The 24,084-nt window shown below is 51.3% G+C and overlaps 1 protein-coding gene across 3 annotated transcripts in view; it reads left to right on the top strand.

Annotated features, from left to right (window-relative positions):
* Window positions 1-24,084, top strand: part of aff2 (AF4/FMR2 family, member 2) — a 119,292-nt gene that overhangs the window by 82,635 nt on the left and 12,573 nt on the right. For all 3 annotated transcript variants that reach the window (XM_023819909.2, XM_023819908.2, XM_023819910.2), the window contains exons 9-11: window positions 6,274-6,311; window positions 21,800-21,959; window positions 23,033-24,028. In XM_023819909.2, coding sequence (XP_023675677.2) covers window positions 6,274-6,311; window positions 21,800-21,959; window positions 23,033-24,028 — 1,194 coding nt within the window. The remainder of the gene's footprint in view (window positions 1-6,273; window positions 6,312-21,799; window positions 21,960-23,032; window positions 24,029-24,084) is intronic.

The raw sequence follows: 24,084 nt of genomic DNA, 5'->3' as shown, positions 1-24,084 counted from the left end.
TTTGACACTGGTGAAAAATGTTTGTTTACACTGTATTTTTTTCCCCACACTTTAATCTCTGCCTGTGTTCTGGGGGCTCAGATCCACACCTCTCAGCCCAGCAAACGTTCATTATTTATGAATCATGTGAGGAAATATGGCCATGTCAGGGCTGCAGATTGGCTGCAGTAATCAGGCTCTTTAAACGACCTGGCAAACTCTGCGTGCCGTCGCTCACTGCGTCCCCCAGAGCGGCGGGTTCACAGAGAGACAGACGAGTGCAATCGTGTTTCATGTGGGTTCGCGTTAATCCAGCAACGATTGACTAACACATGCAGAGTTTGCTGAAACACATATACGGGCAGTGGGGCCATCGTATGTCGTCTGAGTCAAGCTGGGGGGGAGGGTTGGGGGGGAGGGTTGGGGTGCCCAGCCCCCCCCCCCCCAAAACCACAGCAGTCATCCTAGATTACAAGGGAAATGCACAGAGACTGAGTCAGAGCAAGCTGATAAGTAATCAGAAACTTCGGGTCAGGGGAATCTCTCGTCCGAGTCTCTCAGCCTTGGCCCCGGGGACAGGATAATTATGTCTCATCTTCCAGAATCTTCTCTCTGTATCAAAGAGAGCTCTCAGTCCAAACTATGGGTTTCTCTGCACTTTGTTTTGGCAGCAGCAGTTGTTTGTAAAGTGTTTTTCGGCTGCAGTGTGACTATCCATTTATTTAGGCTATTTTTATCTACAGCTTTAAGAGAGACGCGCAGCCCCCCTTCCCCTGCAGATACGGCACGAACGCCTCGGGCTCTCCTGCCCCCAGAAATGCTTTTGGGGGGGAAACCCACCGGGATTCTGTAGCTTTCTAATAGGCCACTTCCCTCTGGAAGACAGGCGGCTCTACGTGGGGTATTTGCCCCTTTGAATGAATGACACTCGCCCAGCTGTACAGCCAGGTGGCGCTCTTGTGCGGTGACATGCTGGTGGTGGGCAGCCCTTCGCGTGTGTGAGATACGCATGTCCCAGCCTGGCCCCTCCCCCACTCCCCTCTTTTGCTTTAATGATAGTTACCATGTGCTGCGACCTTTATGCTGTTCAAGAAACTTAACATGAAGGTACTGGGGGGGGGGGGGGGGTTCAGCCTGTTCAGATACTTGAGTGTGTGACTGTCTCTGTCTCGTGTCTGTGTTTCTGTGTGTGTCTGTATGTGTGTATCTGTCTGTATCTGTCATTGTGTCTCTCTGTGTGTCATCCCACATGCACACACACACACACACACGCACACACACAAACACACACACACGAGCACACAGCTCCCCTCGCCCCCCCAGGCAAATTCCCAGTGTGAGTCACGCTCACTCTGAGTCGGGCATTTTCTCCAGCATGTGACTCCAGGCAGCAGTTGGGGGTGCAGGGGGGGGGGGGGGGGGCTGAATATATTTGTGACAGGGCCTGGCGAGGGGGGGGGTTGGGGGGGTGCAGCCGTAACTCGACTACCCCCCTCGCTGTGTGTGCGTCACGCTGCATCCGGAGTAATTAGCATCGCCTGGCATGCTCCATCACCCCCCCCCCTTCTGCTGCTAATTCATGCCCCCGCTCTCTCCTCTGAATGCCCCCCCTCCCCCCCCCCCAGAGGCAGAGCAGGTAGGAGGTGTTCTGCACAATCCCCAACCCCGGGCAGCTCGGCGGCATCGACCCATAGTGTCATCAAAACGAGATGCCCCCCCCCCCCCCCCCCCAAGGAATTCACTTAGCACTCTGTGAAGATTAATTAACGGGCTCAGGAGCGCCCCTTACAGGCAGGCCATCCTGCTGACCACGCAGGTTGAGCCACCTGGTGCCATCCCATAATGTTCACTCGGGTGTGCTGTAGTAACACCCTGCCGTCTGCATCCGCTCACAGTTTGAGGTCCTTCCCTACGGCGACGCACAGAAACGTGCCGTGGTGCAGCATCACATGCTGGCAAACGTGCGAGTGTCACACACTGATTCCCCGTTGTCACATGCTGCTTCCCTGTACCCCGCCCGGTTGCCACGGGGATGTTTGACATGGATTATTTACTTCCATTCACGTCAGTCTCTGTGTGGAAATTTTCCACGCTCCCGTTCACAGAATCGTGGCACATTGTGAAATGTTGTTCCTCAGACATGTTTTAAATATTTTTAATTTTTTTAGCAGAGATATACATTTTTTAATTCAAGCCAGTCCCTGGAGCGACTGGGGGGCACAGTGCTCAGGGGCCCAACAGTGAAATCACTCTGTCAACCTCGGGATTTGAGCCAGCAACCTTCCGGTCATAGGTACAGCTTCTCCACGCACACCTCAGACATAAGCAAAGGTGGTGACTGTGTGTCTGTCAGAACCTGGTGAAGCTGTTGCATCCTTGTAAATTGTGCTTTGGGTTACGCGTGTGGGGGGGCGGACTCTCGCACCCGCTCCCCTGTGGCTATTGTCACTTCTTACCCAATTATCTTCTTCAGCAATTAAAGCTCCATCTAATCTCTCCAGACTGCGGCGACGCTATTTGTGTTTCCCCAGCTTTACTCTGTAATGATTCAACATCCCGTTTTGGTCCAAATTGAATGAGATATCGGTGTGACTGATAGGGGGCGTCGATGGGGCACGCTAATGGTATTTTTACAAGGAGTATTGAAGTTCAATGGCATCATTTGTTAAGAGCGAGAGGATAATGAGTATTGAGCGATCGGGCAGATGAACGGAGGCGATTTTTATCAGATGTGTAAAATCCCACATAATCAAAAGCTAATCTTTGAAACGGAACAAGGCGCTCTGAGCCAGCGAGGGAACGAGCCCCCTCCCTCATTAAGCCACACGGGCCGTCTACCAGAGGCATCCTGAATTTAATTAGACCCCCGCGGTCTGTTGGAGGAACCAAAGGCGGGCTTGAGCAGGGGCCAGGAGGAGGTCAGGGTTAGGGTCACACGAGCGGCGATTAACCCTTTGTGTTTTTTATTCATCATTCTTTAAAAGTGGCGTTAAGTTTGTCTATGTCACTGCTGTACTGATGCGGGGGGTGGGGGGGATGAAACCCCCCAGGAATTATAAAGGGGAGTAAATGTTATTGTGACGGAAATGGTTGAGCGACGGAAATATGACGCAGGAATGACATCCACTGGATTTTTTCAGAAAAGAATACATCTTGCAGAGTTAGGAGTTTTTTAAGCAAATCCTCCGCATCATCAGCAGCTAAATCTGGACTGGCGTCCTTCAAGCGAATTGCAATAGAGGGGTATCGTGTTTCTCTGTAGTACTGCACATCTATTCTTCGTTATCTGTTTCTTTACTTTTCTGCATAATGGGACAGTGTGGCTCAGCGCATTTGGATGTTGTGCCTGCGATCGGAAGGTCACTGGTTAAAAATCCTGGAGGCAGCAGAGTCACTGCTGGGCCCCTGAGCGAGGCCCTTAACCCCCACAGAGTGATGTCACTGCTGGGCCCCTGAGCGAGGCCCTTAACCCCCACAGAGTGATGTCACTGCTGGGCCCCTGAGCGAGGCCCTTAACCCCCACAGAGTGATGTCACTGCTGGGCCCCTGAGCGAGGCCCTTAACCCCCACAGAGTGATGTCACTGCTGGGCCCCTGAGCGAGGCCCTTAACCCCCACAGAGTGATGTCACTCCTGGGCCCCTGAGCGAGGCCCTTAACCCCCACAGAGTGATGTCACTGCTGGGCCCCTGAGCGAGGCCCTTAACCCCCACAGAGTGATGTCACTCCTGGACCCCTGAGCGAGGCCCTTAACCCCCACAGAGTGATGTCACTGCTGGGCCCCTGAGCGAGGCCCTTAACCCCCACAGAGTGATGTCACTGCTGGGCCCCTGAGCGAGGCCCTTAACCCCCACAGAGTGATGTCACTGCTGGGCCCCTGAGCGAGGCCCTTAAACCCCACAGAGTGATGTCACTGCTGGGCCCCTGAGCGAGGCCCTTAACCCCCACAGAGTGATGTCACTGCTGGGCCCCTGAGCGAGGCCCTTAACCCCCACAGAGTGATGTCACTCCTGGGCCCCTGAGCGAGGCCCTTAAGCCCCACAGAGTGATGTCACTGCTGGGCCCCTGAGCGAGGCCCTTAAGCCCCACAGAGTGATGTCACTGCTGGGCCCCTGAGCGAGGCCCTTAACCCCCACAGAGTGATGTCACTGCTGGGCCCCTGAGCGAGGAACTTAACCCCCACAGAGTGATGTCACTGCTGGGCCCCTGAGCGAGGCCCTTAACCCCCACAGAGTGATGTCACTGCTGGGCCCCTGAGCGAGGCCCTTAACCCCCACAGAGTGATGTCACTGCTGGGCCCCTGAGCGAGGCCCTTAACCCCCACAGAGTAATGTCACTCCTGGGCCCCTGAGCGAGGCCCTTAAGCCCCACAGAGTGATGTCACTGCTGGGCCCCTGAGCGAGGCCCTTAAGCCCCACAGAGTGATGTCACTGCTGGGCCCCTGAGCGAGGCCCTTAACCCCCACAGAGTGATGTCACTGCTGGGCCCCTGAGCGAGGCCCTTAACCCCCACAGAGTGATGTCACTGCTGGGCCCCTGAGCGAGGCCCTTAACCCCCACAGAGTGATGTCACTGCTGGGCCCCTGAGCGAGGCCCTTAACCCCCACAGAGTGATGTCACTGCTGGGCCCCTGAGCGAGGCCCTTAACCCCCAATTGCTCCAGGGACTGTCAACTGTCTCACAAATATGTATGTCTGCTGAATAAATACGTTTGTTCTTTGTGCACCTGTTGTAAACTCCCACTAAAACATCCAGAATCCTGGGACACCGCTGCCCAAATGCTCTGGGAATACTGTGACACGTTTTCTCTGTGCCAAGTCAGACGGATCTGGGGAAGAGCCCCGCGCGGGTGGGACTGGCCGTCCTGTCACCCCGGCCCTCCCCCCCATACCGGCCGCCCGGATTGCCTCTGCGGTGACGCCGTGTGAAAATCCTGTCAGTCGGAAGCAAGGCCTGAAAAACAAAAGTGCCGCAGCCATTTAAATAGCTTGGCTAAGCCAGCGACCCGCTCTGGCAAGCCCGGGGCCCCCAGCTGTGTTGCCTAGCAACGGCCGAATTCAAGAAGGATGGAGGGAAGCGAAATCCCCGCAGAGAGAGAGAGAGCGGTGAACAGGCAGGAGCCTGGCGCTGACAGATGAGACGGCCTGTTTCATCTAATACACTGTGAAGATCACTGGCTCTTTCCCTGAATGATTAATGGGCTGTACACAGATCAATAGCCACGGCAATAAGGCGAGAGCCCGACTTCAACACCTAGCTGGGGACTGGGCCCTCTAGCATACCGGGTCCACAGCCACTCACTGCGGACTGCCGGGGGGGGACTCTGTGTCACCACCGATCACAGTGCTAGCAGATAAATATGTTTTCAGGGACCTGACACCCCCCTGGTCAGCCTACGGTGTCTGAGCACACTGCCCCCTGCCTGCCGTCTTGTGTAACTGTCTGCCCCTCTGCCCAGTCTGAAGGGTCATCGTCTAGGTTTTCCTCCCTCTCCTGCTCAATCTCACCTCCCCGTTTTACTGCGGACGGGAGATTCGTTACGGGGAAGCTAATTACCGCTGCCTTCTTCTGCGTTTATGGATACGGTGCTGAGGGCTGCAATCCTGATGAATGTGGCATAGGGAGCAAACGGCATCCTCATCTGTTTGAGTGGGAGGTTGGCCCCTCACAGATGGAGACGCAGGGGCCGGAGCCCGGAGCTCCCGGCGGGCTGAGAGGGACCCCAGGATCCACACCATAGTTATCGGTTATCCATGCCACTGGCTGCCATCATCGATCTGCCTGTTTACATTTCACTTCTTCTTGTAATGATTTAGACTTCAAGATTTAAGGGGAAAGGTGTGTGTGTGTGTGTGTGTGGTCCAGGTATACCTTACCTTGTGATGAATACCGTTTTTTTTACCTTATGGGGTTCCAGTGACTGCAGTGAAAAAACTAAAAATGCAAAAAGTCTTGTATTTTGTTTGTCTGCTTATGGTTATGGTTAGGGCTGGGTGGGGGTTAAGGTTGTCACAGTTGTCATTAGCATTTTTCCCATAGAAATGAATGAGCGGTGCCCAAAAAGATATGATTACACGACTGTGTGTGTGTGTGTGTGTGTGTGTGAGTGCATGTGCCCACTTTGGAGGTATCATTCTCTGTGTGTTAAGTGTGCATCTGTCTGCCTCTGTATCTCTGTGGTGTCTCTGTGTTTTAATTCCTCCCTCTGTGGTCGTCATTAGGAACCTTTGCTATGTGTTTGAGGTCGGATACAAGCTGAGGATCTCCAACTTGACTGGGTTGTGTTTGTGTCCACAGGCTGCAGACAAGGCCAAGCCAGGCAGCGGACCTCTGAAGTAAGTGTGGACCCCGCATCTGTGGGCCTGGGTTTCGGTTCTCTCTCACCTGTGCACCAATCAGACGCCGCTGTGTGTCACATGACTGTAGCAGAGTACCACTGGGTGGAGGGGAACCACAAGAACACAGAGTCGTGGGGGTCAGTGGGTTACACCGGGGTGTGGGGGGGGGGGGAGGGGTCACAGTTCCCCTGTGCTGTTTATGCGAGGCGATGAAACATGGCCTGGAGAAACAAACTGCTTTTGAATCAGCAATTTGCGCGCACAATGGTAAGATCTGCGGGGGGTTTGATTGGAGAAGCGTAGCAAGCGGCTGGCCCAGTTTGCCTGAATGACGCCCCCATGTGTGAGTTAATATTAACGGCCTGACGTATGACTTTTTTATCGCTAATAAACATTTCCACACCGGCAGCCAGAGATGGGTGACAGTGTAGAGATGCTCATTAGGGGGGCTGCTGTAACCACAGTCCCTGGTGCCCGATCCTAGGAGGGCGGCACACCAGCAGGCTGCAGTGCCTGACCAATCAGGGAGTGGGAGCGTGGCTGTGGTGCTGTACGAGACCGAGCTGCAAGGAACTGGGGACCTTTACCGCCTTTTTACCACGTTTACCGCGCATTAGCATGACGCGGTTCCAGCCTGACCTGAGGAGCTGTGCAACAGTGCACTGCATTATGCAGCTGCCCAGGATTGGATTCTCAGAAGGGGCTGGTGGAGTAGCGGTCAGGGAAACATGGTGGACGCTCTGCACTGCAGTCCCATGTCCAGCTGGTGGCCGCCGTGGCGTAAGCTGTCAGCTGAGACACTTAATGTGAAGCTCTTACCAGGCTGTCCGGCCGGCCGTCTGATCAGAGTGTAAATTCACACATTAACACTCCGAATACAGGCATGGCTCATGCCACATGTTGTCACGTTGAGGCCCCCATTCGAGATAAGGGAAGTGAATACATCATGCCCTTGGACCTCGAACAGTTACTCTGTTGAATCAAGTGACCAGGGCAGAGGCTATATAATAGGTCATATGACCAGGGGAGAGGCTCTATAATGGGTCATGTGACTAGGGGAGAGGCTCCGTAACACTTTAACTTATGTTTCGTGATGTCAGAGATTCCAGCTAATTATTAGCACTGGATGTTTCAGCAGTAGTGGTCCGTTCCAGAGAATCCCCAGTCAGGACGCTAAGGTAAATCTGAAACAGGCTTTACTGCACCCCCCCACCAGTCCATACATCTGTCTTCTTATCTGTGAGTCCAGACACTACCCTGCTTGTTGGCCCAGCAACCGCATGACAAAAGCGGACTAATGGCCAGCGAATCGGGGTTACGGCCTGTGACCTGGGGGGTGCCGAGCCTTACTGTCACGCCGACGCCTGTCGCTCCGAATTGCCTTAGTTGCGCCAGGAATCTGGGAAGTAAATGTTATGAAGGTGAGAAAATGTATGTATTGAGTTCAGCTCTGCGGACGGCCCAACGGTGCTGCCAATCTGTGTGAGCAGTCAGGCAGGAAATGCATGACAGGCTATGCGGGGGAGGGGGGCGGTGCACTGCCTTGTCTCATTCTGCCCTGGCAATACGTCTACTGGCTGGTCATCCTTTACGAAGGGGGGGGGGTTGAAGACGGAGAGTGTTTTAAGATTGTGTCAGGACGCCTCAGACGACTCCTCTCTGATTGGCTGCTGGCCTCTGCGCTTTCCCCGAATTTTCATGGGCACCTACTACTATTTTAACAATGAGGTTCACAGCCGGGGAATGGCGGCATGCTTCTGCACACCGCTAACATGCTTTCACACGGCAGAGTGTGACACACTCGCGAGGCGTGAATGGGCGGGATGGGGGGGTGGGCAGCATGAGCGTCCGGCCTCCATTAATCAGGCTTGCGTCCGCTAACCGCTAACTGCTGCCGGCGCCCCAGCTGCCTCGCACGGCTTGGCGTGCCGATTGGCAGAGCAGAAGGTGTTCTGGCAACAAGAGGCTGATAACGGGAGGCGATGACTTGGGGGGGGGGGGGGGCGCTTTTAATCTCCCCCATTAAACCTGCCGTCTGGGTTCTGGGTGGGGGAGGGTGGGGTGCAGCCTGAGTGCCTGGTGGGGGCTCCTGCCAAGCTCTGCTGTCTCTGGCCTTCACATATGACCAGGGGAGTTTGAAGGGATAGGGGGCTCCGTTTCGGGCCCTCAGAGAGGGTCAGCAGTGGTCTGACCCCCCAGCCTCCCCCTCACAGCTGAAACTTTGCAAGTCCTCTAGAAAATGGCACAAAACTTCAACATACCACCAGAGAGAGAGATATATACACACATATACTCCCACACACATAGAGACACACACAGGGTGTTCAAATCCCCTGGCCTCCTGCTAGGTATGCATGTATATGTGTGTGTGTGTGTGTGTGTGTGTGTGTGTGTGTGTGTGTTTGTGTGTGAGTGCATGTGCCCACTTTAGAGGTATCATTCTCTGACCGCTGACCCCCCCGCCTCCAGTTCTCTGCTCACTGGCCTGTTAGGGGAGACATCTTGATCGATCATGGAGCCACATACCTGTGGTCTCTCAGATGAGACTTGTTGATCTGACAGTGCCCCCTAGACTCAGGAGATGGGTACATTTAGACGCACATTCCTGCGAATGCAGCATTGTTTCTCTGTGTCCCAGACCAGCATGGCCCAAATGACCTGACAGAGCAAACTTTCTCTCTGACGCCTCATATATACTTTTTTTTATTACCTTTGTATTACAGTGTAGAGGGATCAGCTCACTGTGTTGCGTGACCTCTACATTAGTCACAGTGCATTCCCCCCTGCCAATACAGTTCCCTGCATGCTGTCTGCGTGTAACATGGTGTGGGGGAATCCAGACTGGGGGGGGGGGGGGTTTCCAGCTCAACCCCAGGAAGGGACTGCTGCTTTGCCCAAAGCTCATGCGTTCCTGAGTAGGTGAATCTGTGTGCTGACACAGAGGCACTGTAGGAATCCAAGGGCTGGGGGGAGTTACAGGTGCTCGGGGGGTGTTTGTGACAGGTGAAGGCAGTCCCAAGCAAACGCAGTCGCTGGTGAATGCAGTGACAGACAAACACAGTGACAGGCAAATGTATTAACACGCAAATGCAGTCACAGGGGAATGCTGTAACAGGCAAACAAAGTAACATGCAAGCATAGTAACAGGCCAACGCAGTGACAGACAAATACAGTGAAAGGCGAAGACAGTGACAGGTCAATGCAGTGACAGACAAATGCAACAACAGACAAATCCAGTGACAGGCGAACACAGTGACAGGTACACGCAGTGACAGGAAAAGGGTTAGGCAGCCAGGTGTAACTGAACATGCAGGGTTTCTGTTGGCGGACTCTTAGGTCTCTGGATCAGCATCACCTTTTGGATGCTGTGAGCATCTTAATGGGATCTTAATGGCAGAGTAAAAAACATCAAAGCAGTCAGCAGAAAGTCACTGATTGACATATTGGCAAATGTGACATCCCTGAAACGGTGACACAGTCACACAGCAGGTCTACTAGCTTCTGGGTTTAAAGGCAGAGAAATCAATGGAGGCTTAGGATGAAGACCTTGGAAACTGAGAAAATACAGTGAAGATACTTGATGGAGCTCAGTGAAGGTCCACAATACTGATACAGTGATGCTTGATGGAGCTCAGTGAAAGTCCACAGTGCCGATACAGTGATGCTTGATGGAGCTCAGTGAAGGTCCACAGTGCCGATACAGTGATGCTTCATGGAGCTCAATGAAGGTCCACAATGCTGATACAGTGATGCTTGATGGAGCTCAGTGAAGGTCCACAATGCTGCTACTGTGATGCTTGACGGAGCTCAGTGATGATTCTCTGTGGAGTTCTGTAAAATACAGTGAAGTTTGGTGAAGGCACAATGAAGGTGGGCAGAGGACAGAATGAAGTCCTCTCAGTGTGAGAGGTTAGAGCCGACGTTGAATGGGTCCAGATAGATAAGGTAGAAGTTCTCTCTGCGCATGTGGATCTTTATGGGAGATCTGCTTAGGCCCCACCCTCACTGCAATAACACAAGATCGAAATTCTCCAAGCTGTATAACCAGGGCAGAACATCAAAACATCAAAGGCACAGGGGGAGACTGCCCCCCGGACCCCCATTCAGGGCTGATAAACCCCCAACCCAGATCAGAGTCAGAGCAGTCTTTGGCTCACAGGGACAGCACTTGTGATGGAATGGTGAAGTGACACACGTTCTCTCACCCTTTCTCTACTCCTCTCCCCCTCTCTCTGTCATTATCTCCCTCTCTCCCTCTAAAAGAGGTTTCCTCCCATCATCTTCTCCGAACCCTGGAGCAAAATGCTCTTGCATCTGTGGTTTGACACGATCCCAGTGTCTCTTTACCTGCTTGATGAAGGTCTGTACCTTAGGAGAGGTTTGCCAAGTGCAGTTATGATGGACAAAGGAATCACATGGTTAATGTGTCCAGACAGGCAGTCTGCAATAGAGTCCTTATTGTTTAACTAGTCCTAGCATTAACCATAAATAGCCAAACAAAACACGAGACTTTTGGCATTTTTAGTTTTTTGATTGATCACAGATTTGTATAAAATTGAGATTGGTCCCCACAATGGTCCAGCACCCCAAGAGGCATTTTTCAGAGGGTTAAGGGCCCAGCTGAGATGTGGCTATGATGTGGAGCACCGGCTTCAAATCAGTGACCTTCCCATTGTTGGCACAGAGACCTAACCTACTGGTCCCTGTTTGTGGCCCCTCCATGGCACCCGTTCATGTGACCCCTGTGTGTGACCCTCTCTCTCCCTCCCTCCTCATCCTGCATCATTTGTGCATCAGTGACCTGTCATTTTGCCAAGCTACGCATTTCCCCTGCAGAACCCGGGGGGTCTTCCTGTGCAGTGGGATTCCCGCCATAGCCCACTGTTGGGATTTTTCCGGTCACTGTGTATCCAGCTGTGCTGTGGGATTCCCGCCATAGCGCACTGTCGGGGTTTATTTAGCTGCTATCCCACTGGGCAATGTGAGCAGCACAGTCAATGCGTCATCGCAGGAATAATCAGTGCGTCCCGTTTAACACAAGCATCTGTTCTTTGGTCCAGCGCGGATCAAAGCAGAGCCTCGGAAACTCCCCACAGTCTGGGCTGACAGACAGCTGACAGGGACACCTCATCACTGGGTTCATCAGCGTTATATCCCCCGCAAAGCGTGCCCCCCTCTCCCCCCTCCCCAGTAACTTGCGGATAGCAGAGCGGCGGGTTGCTAATCTGAACATTTCATTCCACAGTCAGCAGATCTGTTCACCTTCCTTTCGAAAATCCGCAGCTTCTGCTGATGCTAATTGTGAACTTTTTTAATTTCCTCGCTCTTTTCGGAGTCGGAAATCTTTAAAATCAGCCTCTGGGGGTGTCATCTGATGTATTACCAGCCTTGCTGAGGCTTTTATCCAAAGTAGTGGAAAAAGCAGGTTCAGTCAGACCCTGCAGCATTTGGGGGTTAAGGGACTCATTCAGGAGTCCAGTGATAACATTACTCTGCCGGCACTGGGATTTTAACTGGCAACTTTCTGATTATTGGCACAGTCCCTTGGTTGCGTAATGCTCGAGAAATGTATAGCCAGTGTAGGCAGTACCCCAGAAGTTGGAGCTTGGAACTGGCCAGCTGGACGTTAGGTTGCAGCCCGACATGAACCATCAGTGTCCATCAACAAATCACTTTGTGATCGAGCCGCTAAATTGATTAATTTAATTAAATGTATCATTAACACGGAAAGGGGGGGGGGCTGGCTGGCAACAGTGTCAGAAACTGGGGGGGGGCGGCGATCACAAATCCTTCAGGGTGAATTGCACGCACTCGTGATGTGACACTCGATATTAGTGGTTTAGCTTCACCCCTGCCAGCAGCTTTTTTGCAGGACACTTCCGTCCCTCTAATGAGCTGCTTGATGTTCCGTGCCATTCGTGAGACATCTGCCATGGAGAGCATGCTCAGGTGACTCATCGCCATGGGAACAGCCCAGCCCTGGCCCAGGAAGCATGTCACCATTACGGTGGGAGGGGCTCTGATTAGCACACCAGCAAGACACAGTGCCTGCCTCTCTCATCAGGTGCATGTTATTCCAGAACGTTCTCCTGGCTGCAGTTAGCGCGTGTTTGTCACTATGGAGATCATGATCCCCAGCGAGGATACCCCTGCGCCTTGCAGTCCCATCTCCCACCTCTGGGTGTCGCTCTGCCTTCATACTCCAATTAATCATTTTCTCCAAAACCACAACTGTGATCAGCACTGAAATCTGGAAATCCAATCTGGACGGAGCTGCGTGCAAAATCCAGTTGATCGCTTGACTGATGTGTGATTCGAATCAAAAGCAAACCGACTTGAATAAGCCCAAATTAAAAGGTTAGGTTTCCATGATATGTGGCATTCCTTCCAGCATAAATAGCTAATCGAGCAGTTCTTTAGATTTACCCCCAAAATCTGAAGCGCTGATATCGGAAGCTTGCGATGATGTCTTCATGAAGTCTCCAGGTCTTTAAGGGGCAGGGTGTTGGTTTGAGACCCAGCACACCCCCACTGTCTGCATGCAGGAGTGTTATTCCGCATCAAAGCATTGTTTGTTTTACCATTAAACCTTGGCCCTGTGCTCAGTACAGCCCACTCAGCTTTTTATGGCGTCTTTAAAACTCCATCACCAATCATCGGTGCTGTCATTTTAACCTCCCGGCTCAGTGTCACACCGCCCTGTGTTACCGCGGTGACGGGGCGACCACGGCAACGAGGCCTGCCGTGTCGGATGCCAGACTCTGGTCCATGCTGGGGGGGAAGCATTTCAGCATCCTGGATGGATTATTTATACACCAGCCAGAACCCCCCCTTCCTTATTTTATCTTAAGTAAGAGTGCTCCTTAGTCCCTGAAGTTATTTATAACACTGAAAAAGTGTGTGTGTGTGGGGGGGGGGGGGTCCTTTACTTTTACTTTAATGTTGTACAGCCCCTAACCTTGCCCTCCGCTCCACTGGAGTTCTCTATGTACATTTATATGCAGGAAGGGTGGGGGGGGGGGGGGTTGCAATTCATCTTGCTGTGTGAGACTGTAAAGGTCTATAAGGTGGCCGTATTTTTGAAGCGTATATGAGGGATGTAGCGGCGAGGGCAGGAAAGGTCGTCGAATATCTGCGCGCTTTTGCAGGTTATTTATGTGAGCATATATCTCTTTTATTTGGGGGCATCAAAGAAAAAAGCACAGAGGCCACATGGTGGGAGAGCCCCCCCCCCTCAGTACACACACATACACACACACGCACACATGTGAGGCAGGACAACACACTCTCCAACAGACAGAGGCGCTCATCTGTCCTCGTAAGGTGAGCGCGGCTAATTAGCGAGCTGCTCGACCTACATCGCACTCACTGTTTCCATGGGAACGGAGCCGCGGGCACCTTGAAGAACTGAACCCATGAAAAACACTAAATCCACGTGTTTGGCTTACGGGAGGGTCCTCACCCCATATGAGTGACCCACCCTTTGCCGGTGCCGTGGTGACAGGTCACGATGAAACGTGTATGAAACAGTATCTAAAAGATGGTAACATTTAAGGTTTCTTGTCCAAAACAATACTGATCTATCTGGGGTGTAAAACCTGGATGGAACATTTTTCAGTTTAAGGCCATGAAACACCTCTAGCAGCAGGGGTTTGCTTTCTCAGCCCTTGGTGCTAATAGACATCCATCTGCAGCGGGATTATCAGACCAAATGCAGCGAGGTCACTGGGAGTTACTTGTCTTCAAGTGAAAGTGGAATTAAAATTTGATGGGAGCAGGTATCAGAGGCACGCTTCTCACAATCCAGTTACCCACTTGACCTTTGAACTCTGTCATCTGTCACTACAGCATGTGTATCAGGTGGCTTGACAGTGATGACAGTGATTCCATAGATAATGGTTTCTGGGGCCTATGTGAACTGTGACGCTCTTCTGTCCGCTGTAGTCAATCCCCGCTTTTGGGTGTGTGGGGGGGGGGTCATTTATTTCCCCTGGACCAGTGAGCTACTGTTGTATGAACAAGATAAATATTTGTCACATTTCCATCATACTACTTAATGAAAGCCTTCCAGACTCACAAAATCCCAGTAATCAGTGTGACAGATCATCAGCATTGTCAACAGACCCTTTAGGGCGTGAGCCAGGGCCCAGCAACGTGAAAGTGTTGGATAAAGCTTCCTTGCTGATCTCTCCCCTGCTGACCTCTCCCCCTGCTGATCTCCCCTCCTTGCTGATCGTTTTCCCTGCTGACCTCCCCTATTTGCTGATCTCTCCACCTGCTGATCTCTCTGCCTTGCTGACCTCTCCCCTTGCTAATCTCACCCCCTGCTGTTCTCCTCTTCTTACTGATCCCTCCCTTGGTGATCACTCCTCCTTTGTAGTTGCTAGCCCATCTGATCACCCTTTCTTGCTGAACTCTCCCGCTGCTGAACTCTCTTCACTGCTGTTCTCCTCTCCTTGCTGATCTCTCATCCTGCTGATCTCCCCTTATTGTTGATCTCTCCTCCTGTCATTCTCCTTTCCTTGCTAGTCTCTACTTTGCTAATCCCCCTTCCTTGCTGATATCTCCCCCTGTTTATCTCTCCCCTCGCTAATCTTCACCCCTTGCTGATGTCCACCACCGATGAGCTCTCTCTACTGCTGATCTCCTCTCCTTACAGATCTCTCCCCCTGCTGATCTTTACATCTTTTGATCTTTCCCCTTGCTAAACCTAGTGATTGGCAGGCAGTCGTATGATGGGATGTAGCTGAAACCCCAATATTTTCACCTTATTTATGCCTCTCTGGTGATTCTCTCTGCCTTCCAGTTAATCTGTTCTCCCTCTCTGGACAATCTTCATACATGAATGAATTCATCTTTCATTTATACATATGAGAGAGAGAAAGGCTGACTTTAGAAAATAAGACATAAAGAATGGCTGAATTTTGAAAGCCAAGCAGTGCACTGCTTAATGCCATTAGCACTAATCTACAATCCAGGCCCCTTCCAGGCTACATTGTGGGCTGGGGATAATGAAGTAGGATGTTGGACCCTAGAATATTTACAAGCTGTGACATAAGCCGCAGGCAGGCAGGCAGGCTCACCCGCAAACCGGGGCTGTTCCCCTGGCACGTATTGCTCTGCCTCTCAATTATTCATATTCAGCTGAGCAACTTGCAAGAAATACACGATGTGATGGAAAACAGATCCAATTATCATTGCCTCCAAAAAGTTGGACAGACACGCTAACAAGGAAGGAGCACGTTAACAAGGAAGGGACATGTTAATGAGGAATGCGCACGTTAATGAGGAGAGAACACATTAACTAGGAAGGGACATGTTAACTTAGAAGGAACACATTAATGAGGAAGGGGCACATACACGAGAAAGTGACACGTTAAGGAGGAAGCGACATGCTAACGAGGAAGGGAAATGCTAATGAGGAAGGGACACGCTAACAAGGAAGGGACACGCTAACGAGGAAGGGACATGCTAATGAGGAAGGGACACGCTAACAAGGAAGGGACACGCTAACGAGGAAGGAACACATTAATGAGGAAGGGGCACATACACGAGAAAGTGACACGTTAAGGAGGAAGCGACATGCTAACGAGGAAGGGAAATGCTAATGAGGAAGGGACACGCTAACAAGGAAGGGACACGCTAACGAGGAAGGGACATGCTAACGAGGAAGGGGCACATTAACAAGAAGAGAACACATTAAATAAGAAGGGACATGTGAACTTGGAAGGAACACTTTAATGAGGAAGGGGCACACACACGAGGGAGTGACACGTTAAGGAGGAAGGGACACGCTAATAGGGAAGGGAAATATTAACGAGAAAGGGACATGCTGACAATAAAAGGGACACGCTTACAAGTAAAGGACAAGCTAACAAAAAGGGACATGTTAATGAGGAAGGACACAAGGAAAAGACACACTAATGAGGCAGGCACATGTTAATGAAAAAGGCAAAGAATGAGCTACAACAGTAGTTTGGGACATTTATGAACATGTTTGTGGTCAGCTTGAGACGAGGCATGATTAGTAGATCTAGGGAAAGAGAAGTGAATTGGCTGTGAGTCTAAGCTTGAACCCTGGAGGCCACATATGAGAGCGGGACATTGGGCCGCTGTCAGTGCTGGCTTGGCTTGACTCTGTTTAAGTAACATGTGACTGACATTTTCTATTTCAACTTAAAAGGCAGAGAGTCTGAGAGCTGCGTAAATTAATGTCTGTGAGTACAGCTTGTAACTCTGATGTGAGGCTCCTATCCCTGTGTCCACTATGCGTTATCATACATACATACTAGGTACATACTAACACTCACTTAGCACACATGCTCTCACATGCATACACAAAGCAGACACACACACAAAGCACACATGCTCTCGCATACATACACAAAAAGTACACATGCTCTCTCTCTCTCTCTCTCTCTCACACACACACACACACACACACCAACTAGAGTTGGATCTCTCGAGACCGGTCTTGGTCTCGAGACTGGTCTCAAGACCACTTTTATGCTGTCTTGGTCTTGTCACAGTCTCGACGGTCTATGGTCTTGGTCTTGTCTTGGTCTCGGATCCATCAGTCTTGTCTTGGTCTTGCTGTCTTGATCTTGCTGTCTCAGATCGACATAGTGGTCGGGAGATTTGGAACGAAAAGTATCCATGACACACAACATAACGTTCGATAATGCAACATTATTATTATTTCACCTTTCGCGCCCTTCAAATGCAACCAATCAATGACATACATGCATTTTGTTGTGATTCAGACATTGGCGCTCATCCAATCAAAATACGCGTTATATGCGCAAAATAATTGTAGCGCTAGTTAAACGTTAGTTAAATGTGAAATCACATGCCACTGCAGACATCAAGATGTCAGAATCTTTTAAGCACTTGTCCTTATTCTTATTAATGCACAATTTGGTATATAGTATTTGTAGCTTGCATTTGATTCATGTGACATGTGAGCATGTCTTTTGTATTGTTTGATTACAGTATTTTACTTAAAATGGTGTTGTTTGGCTAAATAAATGTGACCATTGACTTTTAAATAACATCTGCATATCACGTTGTGTTGACCTAACAGGCCTAATCCATTTCAGGGATGTTGATATCATGCAGTGTCATTTGGCTAGTACTACTACAATGGGACATGATGAAATTTCAAGTTTATAATTGTGTATCTTCAATTTGATGTTACAATTTCATCTTCAAATTAAGTATAATTGAAATCAGTTACATATTTCCCATCCTTTAGACAGTTGTTGGAGGTGTTAGCTGTTTTGTCAGATGACTTTGGGACCAGTTAGTACCCGTCATGTCAGTCCTCAACAGCACACAAAAGTTAAGGGAGTCTCTTTTTTTAGTCTCAGTCTCAGTCTTGGTCTCGTCTCGACTTTGTCTTGGTCTTGAATCTGTCTGTCTTGGTCTTTAGTCTTGGTCTTGTCTTGGTCTCGATACCTTCTGGTCTTGGTAGTGTCTTGGTCTTGGTTTAGGCGGTCTTGACTACAAGTCTAACACACACACACACAAAGCACACACACTCTCACATACGCTCTTGCATACTGTACATACACACAAAGCACACATGCTTTCACACACACACAAAGTACACACACTCTCACATACATACACACAAAGCACATACGCTCTCACATACATGCACACAAAGCACACATGCTGTCACATACATACAAGCAAAGCACAAAGACTCTCACATGCATACACATAAGGGACACATGCTCTCACATGTACACACACACACACAAAGCACACACGATCTCACATACATACAAGCAAAGCACAAAGACTCTCACATGCATACACATAAGGGACACATGCTCTCACATGTACACACACACACACAAAGCACACACGATCTCACATACATACAAGCAAAGCACAAACACTCTCACATGCATACACACAAGGGACACATGCTCTCACATATACACACACAAAGCACACACAATCTCACATACATACAAGCAAAGCACAAAGACTCTCACATGCATACACATAAGGGACACATGCTCTCACATGTACACACACACACACAAAGCACACACGATCTCACATACATACAAGCAAAGCACAAACACTCTCACATACATACACACAAAGCACACAATGTACTGAAACCTGAAAGCATAGGGGGACACACCTTCACTTCTATCTGAGTAAAAGCTGGCATCAGTAGAGAATTTATCTAACTGCTCTGATTCCTGTCGTTATCGCGGCTTCTCTGCACCTCCTCTGTGCCTCCTCTGCGGCTCCTCATCTGGATGCTGCCTCAGTAATTGAAGTGATTCAGTAAAATGTACCACATCTCTGTGTGTTTTTTCTTTGCATGTTAAATTACCAGCAATTTAGCCAAGGGCAGAGACCTGTGATTACCTTCACTGGCCCGAATCAAGCGCAAATACCTGCATCAGAGGGGAAAACACATTCTTGTATTTTCTCAAGCACAATTTAGTGCACACACACAAACACACACACACACACACAGATGCTCACACAGGCATAGACACACTTGAGACTTAGCTTACTGGTCCATGCATCTAATGGCACTGTACAGTCAGGTCCTCATCCCAGGAGATGATCTGACCGTGCTCTAACACACACCACAGCTGAAGAAAGCGGCCTTTTCACACAAGTGCCCACTGGGGGCACATTTTGTAATCTAATTAAACACGTCCCCATGGTAAACCAGGCCAAATCAGTTACGGTCCAAGAGGCCTACAGAGTTGGTGGTCTTCTGAGGTACTGCAGAATTCATTTCATCAGCTTTTTGAAAACCTTGATGCGCACTCTGCTTTAGGCACCACCAAAATCAGGTCATCTTTGAACCATTTTTGGACCCTATTTAGTCCATCACTGGCTAAATTTGGGGTCCACATTGGCCAAAGTTTGGACCATCTTTGCCCTTTCTCTGGTTCCTTGACCATCTTTACCCCGTCTCTGGACCATCCTTGGGCTGTTTCTTGGGATGTCTGAGACATTTACACAAATGGTATAAAAAAAGGACAAATAGCTAAACATGACCTGTCCTCTGATGGGGTCAGGACCTCTGTGGCATGGGCCGTGTTGAGTTTTCCCGGATGTGACAGGCGCCAAAAGCCCCAGCACACCGGAGACCCGCTGCTGACACGGATGTTACATGCTGCGACCCAGTAATTGAATCAATTAAAGGCCCCGGGGCGTCCAGGGGCGACCCACGTCAGTGGTACCATTTCCGTGGCTCCGGAGCACAGGTTGCACTTTGGAGTGATTTATAAAAATAATAGAGCGTGCAGCGTGTTGAAGATCATTTAATAACGCAGCGGGGCTAGCCGAGGACCTATAAATTATGGATGACAAGCCTCCGGAACTCTTGTCTCCCCCCCATCCCGTCTCTCGTTATCTCACACTCTCACACCGCGATACACCAGCACACTCCCACACACAAACAAACAGCTTCACCCGGGTCCCTCTGGGAGTGGCGTGAACGCTGGTATGGAGAAACAGGACTGAACATCGGCCCGGCTGGCAGCCCGGAGCCGGCAAATGGATATCAGGCATCGAGTGTCCGAGGGAATGGAGTCAGACGCACGCGTGCTGCGAGCACCTCGCCGTCTCCTGGCTGGCTCTGCCCTCCCAACTCCTCCGGTCCCCCATTCATACATGTATAATTAAGGAACCAGCTTTATTGAGGAGGCACCATGACAGTTCTGCCCTTGAAAGGTAAGACCGGGAGCTTGTGTCGGAATGTTAATGCCCTACGTGTGGACCCGTGCGGCCCCCAGCCTGACTCTGTCTGATGTTTAAATAATCAGACACTACCAACAAACAGGAAATGAACTAGGGGGCTTTGCAGGGCTGATTTGAGCCTGGTTGTCCCGCAGCCCTGGGCTCAGCGGGGGGTGGGGGTGGGGGGGTCCATCTGCTGGGATTCCTTTGAATTCTGTGGTTCCCTGCTAAAGTGGGGCCTGCTGGCCTCAGGTCGGTCCAGTTCAAATCACTCTCCTGGGGGTGTTTCGTCCCCATTGGTGGTGGGTTCTGGTACCAGTGCAGGGCCAGCTGGAGAGCCGTTATGATCCTCAAGCCCTGGTGTCAAAAGTCAGAGTGGGGGGGTCAAAGTTCGGGGGGTGGGGTCGAAGGTGAGCAGTCTCTGATGGTTTCTCACTTTCTTCCTGGAAGACAGTAAATCATATAGCTGTGAGTATGGTGACTTATGGTGTGAGTATGGTGACTTATGGTGACTTAAGGTGTGAGTATGGTGACTTATGGTGTGAGTATGGTGACTTATGGTGTGAGTATGGTGACTTAAGGTGTGAGTATGGTGACAATCTGTTTAGCTGGCTGCAGGTCCCTCTAAGGGCTGCCTGGGGTGTGTGATACCGGCACATTGTCGGAGCGGCCAGTCGTGGCTCGGCCAGTATGCCGAAGCGTGGCTAAGCTGATTCCGCACTAATTCCCGGTGAATCGATGCAGGACCTGGAAGACTTTTCTGGATGAGGGAATTCTAATGTAATTAAGCCAGTGGGTTTCCAGGCGGGGAGTGTGTGCACGGTGCAGTGTTTACGTTTATGTGTCCATAATCTTGTTTCGAGACTTAATTATATAGAGTCATTGGCATTTTGAAGTGTTTTAGCGACCAGCAAGTGAACAGCTTCAAAGGTCATACTTTGGCCACAGGGGGGTAGGGTGAAGGCATGCCGGACAGCATGTTTTGATCAAATGAGCAATGCTACCTCACACCTCCAGGATTGTGGGTTTGAATCCCATTTGTGTTACTCTGCATTCCTCATTCTCTTTTTGTGTGTGTGTGTGTGTGTGTGTGTGCGTGCATGCATGCATGCATGCCTGGTTGCGGATTGACATCCCATCCAGAACGCCCACTAGCCTTGTGGCTTGTACTTCCTGGGATGTACTTGCAGCACTCTTGCACTCTGCAGCAGGAAAAGCGGTTATAAGATAGATGGGTAACCTATAAATAGCATGTTGAGCAGGATCTGGATTAAGGGCTCCCTCCAAGAGCGTGTGGTGATTGTGTAAACATCACTTTGCAGTTACATGAGTGTGCGTGGGGGGGCGTCAGGTCTTCTCCCCTCCCTCTTAGTGTCGAGTGGTTTATCTGAGTGTCAGTGGCACCTTCAGAAGTGTCAGGCGGCCCTCGACAGCATGTTGTGTAGCAGGCCACGGCGGTGGCTGCCGGCAGAAGGATGGGAGGCGGAGATACGGTTTTCGTGGAGAACAGGAGTCAGCGGCGTGGGTCAGGCAACGCACTGGGGAGCGCCGTGGTGGCCTGGGAGAGTGGCGAGCTCCTTTAATATGGGTTCAGCCAGATTGCAGAGAGTTGTGGGTAATGCCGACGTCCCCAGCGCAAGGTGTGACGACCCCCCAGAGCCAGCCGAGTGGTACACTGTCCGCACTGGCCATAACCGGGTCCTGGGGCGGGCCACTCAAGGCAGCGAGATCCAGCTCACCTCTGCCTTCCTCTCTCTCAGCCTCCCCGGGCCGGCCACTCGCTCCAGTGAAGCAGGCCACTCCAGCGGTGCTTCGGGCAGCTCCAGCGAATCAGAAAGCAGCTCTGAGTCGGACTCAGACAGCGAGAGCAGCTCCAGCGACAGCGAGGGCAATGGGGCGTCCCGGAAAGCCACACCCGAGGTACGACTGCCTTCCTGCTGGCTCTTAATACTCTTTAAGAAAATGTTTACTTTTCTGCATGCTCATTTACCACAAAAGGAGCAGATAGACATGTTGCAAAGAGGACTGTGGGTAATTTAATTCTGCCCCCTACCCCGATAGGCCCTGCGGCATGCATGCATAAAAGAGGACAGTCTGCATAGGTCTCAAAAATACTCTAATTGGCATATTTGAGCCTCACAACAGTGGTACGCCCTGGGTGCCTGTGGCTCGCACTGAGAACCCCCTCCCCAGCCCTTGCTACCTACCCAGAATTCATTGCTGCTCAAACTTTTCACCGATCGGCCTACCCATATCCTCAGGCTCCTCGGAGCAGACCAACCGGAGATCTCCTGTGAGAACGTTGCACTGTGATGTTTTATAAACAATCCAGGGGGCTCTTGCGTTTCCGCGTGCGAGGCCCATCAATATTAATCAGCGTTCCTGCGGGTTTTAAACTCCGAGCTCATAACAGCCCGGAGTCATCACAACACGAGCTCGAGATGTACACTCAGATGCTTGGGAAAGCAGAGGGCCAGAAGATTACCTTTTATAGACAGTAACATCGAATGATATCGTGCCGAATAGTCTGTTAACCGTCAGCTGTAGATGCTGGCTTTAAATGAGTTTATATTCATTGAGGTGGCTCATTGTAATTGCCAGTCCCTTTCAGGTTTCTTTTTTCCGAATGGCTCACTCATCGTTTATAAAATCATTCAGGGCAGACCTCAGGTATTCATTTGGAAGATTTATTGTTGTGATTAGGCGAGGCGGCACGACACGCGATGGGAGATAACACGGCTGACAAAAGCGCTCGAAGGTCTCAAACCCCGACTGCTACAAGCAAGACATCGAGCAAACAATCCATCAATCCTAAGAGGCTTTTCAGTGCTGCTTGCGCTCAGATGATGGGAAACCATCGCTATTCTTCTGTGACACATCAACACGCAGCGCTTTATGTGTCGCTGTGTTATCGGGGGTATTATCTGCATAATTATCCAGCCCTCGTAGATGCTCACAGGCTTTCTGATGCTTTGATGTCTGTCTTCTTCCAGCCGGAGCCGCCTTCTACCAACAAGTGGCAGCTTGACAAGTGGCTGAACAAGGTGAACCCTCACAGCAAGGCCCTCATCCATAGCCAGCCAGAGAGTCATGGCCCAGGGGATGGTCAGGCCGAGGATGGCAAGGGGAAACCCCCGGGACCACTGGCACCGCTGGAGAACAAGGACCGGGCGCTCCTCAGCCCTGTGCGGGACAAGGCCAAACCCCGGACAGGCCAGAAGCCACCCGAGGGCAAGAGTGCCAGGGCCAAGTCCCCAGCCAGCGGGGAACCAGTGCCACTCCGGAGGAGCACAGGGAAAAAACAGCCCCGCAAGGCTGAGCGCACCCCCAGCGTGGAGGACCCACACGGATGGCCCAAGCCCAGCAACCCCAGTGCTATCGCCAAGGAGAAGGAGCCCCCGCCACCAGAGCCCACCAAAGGAAGGGGAAAGGGCGCCCCCCGGAAGGAGCCACGGTCTACGGCCACGGCCGCCCCACCCACCACGCAGGACAAGAAGAAGCACCGGGGACCCAGCAAAATCATCCCCAAGTCCAAGGAGTTCATCGAGACAGAGTCCTCCTCATCTGAGTGCCACTCAGATCCAGAGGAACTGGCCAAAGTGCCCCCTCCTTGCCCAGGACCCAGTGGCCCAGGGCCCCTGAAGTCCAAGGACTGCAGCGGCAACATCCTGAGCGTGAGCAGCCTGGCGAGTACCAGTAGCGCCTCCATCCCGGACCCGGGGGCTACTGACCTGTTGGATGACCCCCTCTTCTCCCCCATTCCCATGGCACCCAACGAGCTATTGTCTCCACTCCGAGACCTCGATGAGGTCAAGTCCCTGTGGGTCAAGATTGAGCTCAGCTTCCTAACCCGGGTGCCTGGTCGGGACCCCCCGGAGCCAGCCCTGACCAAGCCAGAGCCCAGGGACCCTGTCACCAGGCACCGCCGGCAATCGCCTGTGTCCATGCCAGTTGAGAAGCCCCCAAGCAAATCCAAGAGAAAACACAAGGCAAGCTGCCCGGTCCCAACTGCTGCCTCTCTCCCCTGCTGCAGTGACCCCACCCC

Source organism: Paramormyrops kingsleyae, chromosome 10 (assembly GCF_048594095.1).
Source record: "Paramormyrops kingsleyae isolate MSU_618 chromosome 10, PKINGS_0.4, whole genome shotgun sequence".
Classification (NCBI taxonomy): Eukaryota; Metazoa; Chordata; class Actinopteri; order Osteoglossiformes; family Mormyridae; genus Paramormyrops; species Paramormyrops kingsleyae.
The sequence above is the reverse complement of the archived record's forward strand: the minus strand, read 5'-3'. Positions and strand labels throughout refer to the sequence as shown.